The sequence below is a fragment of the Xyrauchen texanus genome, chromosome 33 (assembly GCF_025860055.1).
Source record: "Xyrauchen texanus isolate HMW12.3.18 chromosome 33, RBS_HiC_50CHRs, whole genome shotgun sequence".
NCBI classification, from domain to species: domain Eukaryota; kingdom Metazoa; phylum Chordata; class Actinopteri; order Cypriniformes; family Catostomidae; genus Xyrauchen; species Xyrauchen texanus.
The window spans coordinates 40,759,621-40,771,046 of record NC_068308.1 but is presented as its reverse complement, the minus strand read 5'-3'; the positions used below and the strand labels follow the sequence as shown (position 1 = coordinate 40,771,046).

General features: G+C 44.1%; 1 protein-coding gene across 1 annotated transcript in view; it reads right to left on the bottom strand.

Moving 5' to 3' along the window:
• Nucleotides 1–447: 447 nt before the first annotated feature.
• Nucleotides 448–11,426, bottom strand: part of LOC127627124 (carbohydrate sulfotransferase 15-like) — an 11,755-nt gene continuing 776 nt past the window's right edge. The window contains exons 3-8 of the mRNA XM_052103375.1: nucleotides 9,358–9,694; nucleotides 6,565–6,693; nucleotides 6,298–6,454; nucleotides 1,499–1,655; nucleotides 1,279–1,426; nucleotides 448–1,202 (exon numbers count right to left, since the gene is read on the bottom strand). Of these exons, the coding sequence (XP_051959335.1) occupies nucleotides 1,000–1,202; nucleotides 1,279–1,426; nucleotides 1,499–1,655; nucleotides 6,298–6,454; nucleotides 6,565–6,693; nucleotides 9,358–9,694 (1,131 nt within the window). The 3' untranslated portion in view covers nucleotides 448–999. The remainder of the gene's footprint in view (nucleotides 1,203–1,278; nucleotides 1,427–1,498; nucleotides 1,656–6,297; nucleotides 6,455–6,564; nucleotides 6,694–9,357; nucleotides 9,695–11,426) is intronic.

The following is an 11,426-nucleotide window of genomic DNA, read 5'->3' as shown; positions in this document are numbered from 1 at the left end:
ATATACATTTATATACAGTATATATCCTATTTTAATATATACAGTTATATATCATATTTTAATATATAGTTATATATAATATTTTAATATATACAATATATATCATATTTTAATATATACAGTATATATCATATTTTAATATATACATTTATATACAGTATATATCATATTTTAATACATACAATATATATCATATTTTAATATATACATTTAAATACAATATATATCCTATTTTAATATATACAGTATATATCATATTTTAATATATACATTTATATACAATATATATCATATTTTAATATATGCAGTATATAGCATAATTTAATATATACATTTAAATTCAATATATATCCTATTTTAATATATACAATATATATCATATTTTAATATATACAGTTATATATCATTTTAATATTTACAGTATATATATCATATAATCTACTTATATATAAAAGATGTTGTATATTACCTATTTTCATCATATTATATAATATATACAGTACAATTACATTAGATTCATGTTGTGGCTGATCAGTATATATATATATGTTAGTATATAAAGTGTACTTTTTAATAATGTTATATTTCACCACCAGCACTTTTACTGTCATGGTTTATGTTGTTGTGGTTATTATAAAGAGTAAAGGCAGTGATGTGACGAGCAGGTGTCAGTGTTAATAGTGTGCTTGAGTCCTTCACACACACACACACACACACACACACACACACTACACACACACACTACACACTACACACTACACACTACACACACACACTACACACACACACACACTACACACACACACCACACACACACACTACACACTACACACTTTGTTTCAAAGTTTTTCTGTTGTTGAAAAAATAGTTATACAATATTTCCAGATACAATTCTGAATAATTAATCTTAAATAATATTCATCTTGCAGAAAGTTCTCCTACTATCAAACTTAAAATAATAATTTAACTCTGTATGAAAGTTGTTGTATTAAACAGACGTCACGTGTGTTCAGAGCGACTGTCCCACAGAAACGAGTCGTCCTGCAGAACTTCAGACAGTTTCTGGTTAAACGGAGCGTAAAACTGCTCGAGCAGCTCTCGTGTGACCGCACGCATCGGCCCCAGACTCCGGTCAGACGTCCGTCTGGTGTTCGCCGCTGATCGTTTAGTGATTTCTCTCTGCCTCTGCCTCGACACGGCTCCTGAAACACACACGTGTATCAATGATGCGTTACACTGACCTCTTCTGGTGACGTCATGTCATGAAACACACTGTACCTATCTGCAGGAAGCGGAAGATTCGGTTCATGCTGCGGGACGGGTTTGAAGCGTGATCCTCCAAACGCAACAGTAAGAGCTGCTCACGAGAGAACACCGACAACCAGTCCAGAACATACATGACATACAGGCCCACCTGTACCCGCACCTGCAGAGAGACAGACTGAATGATGTTCTGCACATATGATCACCTGTGATTGGTCAGGGTGGTGACACTCACACTCATGGCGTTGTTTAGCGTGCTATTGTACACGCAGGCTCTCAGACTAGCGTGCTGCAGACACACATCGAACATCTGCAGAGATTCACAAACTCTCTCATGGAAATCATCTGATGATTTATGACCCGTCCCGAAGTATAAATAATCCGAATACAACCTGAAACACACAATTACATCACAGTTACAGTATGTAACACAACGACAGCGCTTTAGTGAGTAAATGTTTATTAGAGTCCCCTATTCAAGCAGGACATTCAATCAATATCAGTAGTGCTGCATCTAGTGACTCCAGCCAGATCTCCTTAGCAACCAAATTGTCCTGGTTGCTAGGGAGGGTAGAGTCACATGGGGTAACCTCCTCGTGGTCACTATAATGTGGTTCTCACTCTCGGTGGGGCGTGTGGCGAGTTGTGCGTGGATGCCGCGGAGAATAGTCAGAGTGCTGTCGGAGTGTTCTAGGAATGTTGTCGGAGTGATATCGGAGTCTTCTCGGAGTGCTGTCGGAGTGTTCTCGGAGTGCTGTCGGAGTGCTGTCGGAGTTTTCTCGGAGTGCTGTCGGAGTGCTGTCGGAGTGTTCTCGGAGTGTTGTCGGAGTGTTCTCGGAGTGCTGTCGGAGTGTTCTCGGAGTGCTGTCGGAGTGATATCGGAGTGCTGTCGGAGTGATATCGGAGTGTTCTCGGAGTGCTGTCGGAGTGTTCTCGGAGTGCTGTCAGAGTGCTGTCGGAGTGCTGTCGGAGTGCTGTCGGAGTGCTGTCGGAGTGATATCGGAGTGTTCTCAGAGTGCTGTCGGAGTGCTCTCGGAGTGTTCTCGAAGTGCTGTCGGAGTGATATAGGAGTGATATAGGAGTGCTGTCGGAGTGTTCTAGGAGTGCTGTCGGAGTGTTCTAGGAGTGCTGTCGAGTGTTCTCGGAGTGTTCTCGGAGTGCTGTCGGAGTGATATAGGAGTGTTCTCGGAGTGATATAGGAGTGTTCTCAGAGTGCTGTCGGAGTGTTCTCAGAGTGCTGTCGGAGTGTTCTCGGAGTGCTGTCGGAGTGTTCTCGGAGTGCTGTCGGAGTGTTCTCGGAGTGCTGTCGGAGTGTTCTCGGAGTGATGTCGGAGTGTTCTCGGAGTGATGTCGGAGTGTTCTCGGAGTGCTGTCGGAGTGATGTCGGAGTGCTGTCGGAGTGCTGTCGGAGTGCTGTCGGAGTGCTGTCGGAGTGCTGTCGGAGTGCTATAGGAGTGTTCTCGGAGTGCTGTCGGAGTGATATAGGAGTGTTCTCGGAGTGCTGTCGGAGTGCTGTCGGAGTGCTGTCGGAGTGCTGTAGGTAGAGGTCGACCGATTAATCGGCCGATTTTTTGCATTTTTTAACATAATCAGCATCGGCCAATATCCAAGTATATCAAGCCGATTGTTAGGCAGGCGCATCTGTGGGCAGCCTAGTGTTGTTGTGGAACACGTGTTCATTTTCCAGCAGAGTGAGCAGACCTCATCCAGTGCCTAAGGAAGGAGCTAAGTTCCTTGGAGAAAACAGTAAGGGTTAAATTTGTATAACTTCTTTAGATTTAATTAAAAACTTTTGATATGTTACTGCCAACTTCAAGAAGAAACGCGACAAACGTGATAGTTGACATGACGTTCGGCTACTTTGGATATTGATAGCGTAGTTGAAGTTGCATTATCACAGCAGAAGGGTTGCTATCATGTCACAATAAGGAAGCAAGAATTTTGCAATTACAGACAGTGAATCTGAGACTTTTATTTGTTCTGTTTGTGTGTCTTATATTTGAGAGGGTTGTCACTCAATGCAGATAAATAAGTAATAAAAAAAGATACCAACGCACTATTGAAGGACTGGCTTTGGTAAGCTCGGACATTATCTGTTCCGCTGTCAGTACTGGAGAAATTAAGAAAATACATTTATTATTGCTATAAAGAGAAAGTTATTTTATCTCGCCAGCCATTTCTATGTATAATAATATGAAACCATTTGTCTGTGATGCAATTTAGCTATTCGCAGTCAGAGAGAGAGAGAGAGCGAGAGCGAGAGAGGGAGAGAGAGAGAGAGAGAGAGAGAGAGAGAGAGAGAGAGAGAGAGAGAGAGAGAGAGAGAGAGAGAGAGAGAGAGAGAGAGAGAGAGAGAGAGAGAGAGAAAGAGTTATTATTGTTCTCATGTCCTTGTTCAGTTCCTGTTCTGTTTCTATGTAATTGCTTTGGCAATACAAAATGTCTTTGTCATGCCAATAAAGCTCGTTAAATTGACAGAGAGAGAGAGAGAGAGAGAGAGAGAGAGAGAGAGATATCCCTCACGCGGTGCTACAGCGAGCACAACACAAGCCCAGCTAAATGAGTGACAGAACTAAACATTCAAACATAGCCTGGTTTAGATCTGTGATATTAGTCTGATTTTATTTTAGATTTGCCTTCCAAAGATTATAAAAAGAATATTTATACATAAGTCGCATTCTATCTAGCACAACTTCCTTCCCTTCACAGCGGTGCACTGACATTTCTCCCTAAAACTCAAACTTAACGTCAGAATCAGCACGATCGGTGATTGTTGTAAAATGCAGTCTAGCTACTGTTGCTAAATTGCGGGACGCAACAAAAAAGTTTAATAATAATAAGAGCACAAGAGATACCGTTCCCAAGGCGGCGCGCGCTCCGATACACACCGCAACGAGACAAGCAAAGTATAGACTACTTTGGGTTTCATGCGTCTAAACGATCAAATATACACAAAAATATGTCAAAACGACCGGCTTGGAGATTCACTTAAACACAGTTTATGGAAATAGTTGGGAGAAAATATGCTGCATCAGGAGTCTATTAGATCTGAACTCGGTCTTAAAGGGGAAGCTGTCTATTAATAAACATGTGACGATTGAGCCATTACTGCGAATCAAACAACAAAAGGCAAAGAGAAAATCACTTACAGCTCTTGAATGAATAACTTCTGCATTAATAAGCATTAATCTATCTATGATAAACTATGCAGTGTTATTTTACAATTGATTACTTTATTAGATTTCTTTTTAGACCACACCTGAACAGTAATGTTAGTAGACCTTCCTGAAATAAAATTATATATATATATATATATAAACAAAAAGAACCGTTAAGAATACCGTTAAAGTACCGGATCGATAAGCAGTATCGGTAAGATAGTAATACCATTAAAACCTTAACGATACCCATCCCTAGTTATGCCTGTGCTTCTCTTGGATGCTCTGAATATTGGATTACGTGTCTGGATTGCCCCTTAATTAAAGCTGCATTTGGATCTCAACCTTCGTGTCTCGGAGCAGTTCGTAACACCTGCTTTGTTTATTTAATATATTTGTTATACATTATTTATACAATGTTTTTACATTATACATTTTTAATTTTAAGTGTACAAGTGCAGATCGGTCAAGTGTTCAATAAATGTATTTGTTGAGAAATGTTGTCTATCTTAAGTAATTATTTGTGTTACATTTTATCTTTCAAATAAAAGGTTCAAATAAGAGGTTAAAAACAAGCACATATCAGCCAAATATCGGCCAAAATAAATCGGCAGCATTAATCGGCCATCGGCCGACCCGGATTTCAAAAGATAGGCATCGGCCTGAAAAAAAACCAATATCGGTCGACCTCTAGTTGTAGGAGTGTTGTCGGCATGCTGTCGGAGTGCTGTCGGAGTATTGTCGGAGTGTTGTAGGAGTGTTCTCGGAGTATTGTCGGAGTGTTATAGGAGTGATGTCGGAGTGTTCTCGGAGTATTGTCGGAGTATTATAGGAGTGTTCTCGGAGTGCTGTCAGAGTGATATAGGAGTGTTCTCGGAGTATTGTCGGAGTGTTGTAGGAGTGTTCTCGGAGTATTGTCGGAGTGTTCTCGGAGTGCTGTCAGAGTGATATAGGAGTGTTCTCGGAGTGCTGTCGGAGTATTGTCGGAGTGTTATAGGAGTGATATAGGAGTGTTCTCGGAGTATTGTCGGAGTGATGTCGGAGTGTTATAGGAGTGATGTCGGAGTGTTATAGGAGTGTTCTCGGAGTATTGTCGGAGTATTATAGGAGTGTTCTCGGAGTGCTGTCAGAGTGATATAGGAGTGTTCTCGGAGTGCTGTCGGAGTATTGTCGGAGTGATGTCGGAGTGATGTCGGAGTGATGTCGGAGTGATTGTCGGAGTATTATAGGAGTGTTCTCGGAGTGCTGTCGGAGTGTTGTCGGAGTGTTATAGGAGTGCTGTCGGAGTGCTATAGGAGTGTTCTCGGAGTGCTGTCGGAGTGTGCTGTCGGAGTATTGTCGGAGTATTATAGGAGTGATGTCGGAGTATTGTCGGAGTGCTGTAGGAGTATTGTTGGAGTATTGTTGGAGTATTGTCGGAGTGTTCTCGGAGTTTGAATCCAGGGTGTGCCGAGTGACACCTGCCAGGTCTCCTTAGCAACCAAATTGGCCCGGTTACTAGGGAGGGTCAGTGTATCTCAACGAGTATTGACGCTGACTATCACACCTGGAGTCGTGAGTTTGAATTCAGGGCGTGCTGAGTGACTCCAGCCAGGTCTCCTTAGCAACCAAATTGGCCCGGTTGCTAGGGAGGGTAGAGTCACATGGGGTAACCTCCTCGTGGTCTCTATAATGTGGTTCTCGCTCTCAATAGGGCGTGTGGCGAGTTGTGCGTGGATGCCGCGGAGAATAGCGTGAAGCCTCCACATAAAGTGCTCCTGTACGCTGGACAACTGCTCGACTAATCAATAACCAAATTCGATGTTACTGATTTTATTGAATAGCACCAAGTATTTGATTAATCAGATTTGAGTTTGGCATGACCGTGACCTCTGACCTCTCCACAGGATCTCTCAGTATAGCAATGAATTGCGCTTCAGGCTGCAGCGCGTGAATGAAGTCCTGAATGAGTGACGGAGGCTCCGCCTCTGTGCTGTTGTCATGGAGATACAGCCAGGCGTTGTTGTCCCACATGGTGGACGCGCTGGCCTCACCTGTCAATCAAACACACACATCAACATCAAAGACAGACCTTCAGAAGTATTCATCTATTCAACACTGGTCAAATAAGTGTTTGAAGATCATAAAGAACAGAATATTCCACCGATGATGATGTTGCTGCTGGAGTTCTGCTGAAGTCTCGTCTGTATCTGATGCGCAGCGACATCAAACAGGTCCAGATAATCCTCCAGTGGAATACGAGCTTGAAGAGCTTCACCTGGATGAATGATTCCTGACAGACGGACAGAAGAACCTCATGAGATGTGAAACATCGACTGATTAGCGTCTTCGTTCACATGAATATTAATTGGCAGGTGTGGCCTTGATGATGTCAGCAGGAAATGATACATTCATGTAGACTTTTAAATGTGATTTCTCTCATTCATGACCGTAAAAGGGACCAAACTTTAATATTCTCAGCAGATTTCCCGTCCGGATGTTCACAGACAGTTTTGTTTGTTTTCATGTTTTCCATCTTGTGTTTATTTGTTTGTATTCAATGGGGGGGGGGTGGGACACACACCAAAGCATTCAATTCTGGTGACTTTCAGAGAAGCATTTTTATTATTTTTATTATGTTTAACATTGATGTAACTGCATTTTTTAAAGAGGATATTTAGACTAATGTCAGAAATTAACTTTTCTATTAAGGGGCAAAATTTGCCCCCCAGAGTTGTTTTAAAGCAATTTTTTTTAAGAAATAGAAATAAGTGTAAAAAAAAACTCACACACACACACGCTCACAGTCAGTCACACACGCACGCTCACACACACACGCACACTCTCAGTCACACACACACGCACACTCTCAGTCACACACACACGCACGCTCACACTGTCACACAAACACAGTCACACACACGCACACTCTCGGTCACACACACACGCACGCTCACACTGTCACACAAACACAGTCACACACACTCTCAGTCACACACACACGCACGCTCACACTGTCACACAAACACAGTCACACACACACGCACACTCTCAGTCACACACACGCACGCTCACACTGTCATACAAACACAGTCACACACACACACACGCACACTCCCAGTCACACACACACGCACGCTCACACTGTCACACAAACACAGTCACACACACGCACGCTCACAGTCACACACACACACGCACGCTCAGTCACACACACACACGCACGCTCAGTCACACACACGCATGCACGCTCAGTCACACACACGCATGCACGCTCAGTCACACACACGCATGCACGCTCAGTCACACACACACGCACGCTCACACTGTCATACAAACACAGTCACACACACACACGCACACTCCCAGTCACACACACACGCACGCTCACACTGTCACACAAACACAGTCACACAAACACGCACACTCTGTCACACACACACTCTCAGTCACACGCACACACTCTCAGTCACACGCACACGCGCGCTCACACTGTCACACAAACACAGTCACACACGCACGCACGCTCATAGTCACACACACGCACAGTCACACACACAGTCACACACACGCACGCTCAGTCACACACACACGCATGCACTCTCAGTCACACACACACGCACGCACTCTCAGTCACACACACACTCTCAGTCACACACACACGCACACTCTCAGTCACACACGCACGCTCACACAAACACAGTCACACGCACGCACGCTCACAGTCACACACACATGCACGCTCACACTGTCACACAAACACAGTCACACACGCACGCACGCTCACACTGTCACACAAACACAGTCACACACACACGCACTGTCACAGTCACACACACACGCACCCTCAAAGTCACACACACGCACGCACAGTCACACACACGCACGCACAGTCAGACACACGCATGCTCACAGTCACACACACACGAACAGTCACACATGCACAGTCACGCACACAGTCACACACACGAACAGTCACGCATGCACGAACAGTCACACATGCACAGTCACGCACAGTCACACACGCACAGTCACGCATGCACAGTCACACACACGAACAGTCACGCATGCACAGTCACACACACGCATGCTCAGTCACACGCACGCACACATTCACACAGACACGCACGCTCAGTCACACCCACGCTCACAGTCACACACACGCACGCACACATTCACACACGCACGCACACATTCAGTCACACACACACGAACAGTCACACATGCACAGTCACGCACAGTCACACACGCACACAGTCACACACACGAACAGTCACGCATGCACGAACAGTCACACATGCACGAACAGTCACACATGCACAAACAGTCACACATGCACAAACAGTCACGCACAGTCACACACGCACACAGTCACACACATGAACAGTCACGCATGCACGAACAGTCACGCATGCACGAACAGTCACGCATGCACAGTCACGCACAGTCACACACACACACGAACAGTCACGCATGCGCGAACAGTCACACATGCACAGTCACGCACAGTCACACACGCACACAGTCACACACACGAACAGTCACACATGCACAGTCACGCACAGTCACACAGTCACACACACGAACAGTCACGCACGCACGAACAGTCACACACGCGAACAGTCACACATGCACAGTCACACACGCACAGTCACACACACGAACAGTCACACACACGAACAGTCACTACAGAAAGTTTAAATGTCAATATGTTTACCATGTTTCTCTGTTCTATACTCTAATTTCTGTTCTTGACATTATTGTGTTTTTACTTTAAGTTATTAAATGTTTATTCTGTGTCGTCTCGTTGTAACATCATGGTCAGGTCTGATTGCATCATAATGACATTAACTGCAAAAACGGACACTTCAAATCAATTTAAAACTTTGACAAATAATAGTTTGAATAGTTTAAGTCCCATAAGAGAGTTAAACCAAATTACAGGAGACAAACGTACCGAATCTCTTTCTGCTCCACCAGTGCGGTTCTTTGAGTGCCGTCAACCGGACGTCTGGATGCAGTTTGAGCCGCTCGTACAGATCCGTCGTGCCGCACTTGGGCTGGCCGATTATGTAGAAGTGAGGCAGACAGCGCAGGCGAGCGAGTTTACCGTCACGCAGTATTAAACGCTCTCTGAACGCACTCTTCAGGTACTCAAAGACAGAGTTCTGTCTGGAGTAGCGGCTGTACAGGTTTGATGCGTATGGATCTGCGGTCACGTCTCCACGCTGCTCCTCAAACCAACACGGGTTTTTAACATGCGCTAGAAACTTCTGTGGAATCACTGAGAACATCTGAAACACAGGAAATGTATTTCTTTTTTATTACATAAATCTGCACTCCATACCTCATAATGCCATAATGATTTTTGATAACCTTGCATTAAAAAGAAAAACTGAAATATCACATTGGCATAAGTATTCAGACCCTTTGCTATGACTCTTGAGATTGAGCTCAGGTGCATCCCATATCTCTGGAGCATCTTTGAGATGTTTCTACACTTTGATTGGAGTCATCTGTGGCAACTTCAGTTGACCGGACATGATTTGGTAAGGTGCACATCTGCCTGTATAAAAGGTATTATAGCTGTGAATGCATATCAGAGCAAAAACCAAGCCGTGAGGTCTAACGCCTGCAGAGCTCAGAGACAGGATTGAGTCGAGGATCTGGGGAAGAATACAAAAACATTTCGGCTGCACTGAAGGTATATCTGCCCGATCTGGGCTTTATGGCAGAGTGGCCAGACGGACGCCTCTCCTCAGTGCAAGACACATAAAAAAGCACCTACAGGACTCTCAGACTGTGAGAAATAAGATTGAACTGTTTGGCCTCAAAGTATCATGTCTGGAGGACATCAGGCACCCTTCATCACCTGCACAATACCATCCCAACGGTGCAGCATGCTGATGGATGCATCATGCTGTGGGGGTGTTTATCAGCGGCAGGGACTCGGGGACTGGTCAGGAATGAAGGAAAGCTGATGGGGACTGGTCAGGGATGAAGGAAAGCTGAATGCAGCAAAATACAGAGATATTCTTAATGAAAACATGAGAAAATAAATTTGAGAAACTGGTTATGGCCAACCTGAAGGACATCACTGGGCCCCTACAAGACCCCCTTCAGTTTGCTTACGGAGCGAACAGGTCTGTGGATGATGCAGTCAACGTGGGACTGCATTATATCCTACAGCATCTCGACAGACCTTGGACTTATGCAAGGATCCTACTTGTGGACTTTAGTTCAGCCTTCAATACCATCATGCCCGATCTTCTCTCAACCAAACTGACCCCGCTCTCCATGCCCACCACAATTTGTCAATGGATCACCAGCTTTCTGACCGGCAGCAGCTGGTGAGAGGGGAAACTCACACCCGGAACCCTCACTATTAGCACTGGTGCTCCTCAGGGACGCGTTCTCTCTCCACTGCTCTTCTCCCTATACATGAATGACTGCCCACCCTCCAAGTCCTGTACGTCTCCAGAGTGAAGAAACATGCAGGTACAATCCCTCTGGACCCCACACACCCAGCACCCCCCCCTTTTTGAACCGTTGCCTCCTGACCGGTGCTACGGAGCACTGAGCACCAGGACAACCAGGCACAACCCTCAGGTCATTACCACATGAACAATTAAACATTCTTCAGGACTCCCATAGTGCAATAATGTAGAATATGTCAATTCACTCATATTTAATTAAGGCTACAACATAACAAAATGTAAAAAAAATAAAAGGGCCCTAAACATTTTCTGAATGCACTGTATGTCTTTGACAATTACGTGTACTTTTATGCCGCATGTACTTCAAGAAACATTAACAGAGCATAAAATATCACATATCATTATTTAGAGGAGGTCATTATCTTTCAAACGAGTCCACACACAAGATAATCAGATGTATAGATCATTAGATAATCCACAATGATGACTCAATGATGCCTCAAATGACACAGAATGAAACTCAAACTAAAATCATGTCTGCATGCTATGCAAACCTTTAGTCATTGTTGTGTTTGCATGTGTAATTAGT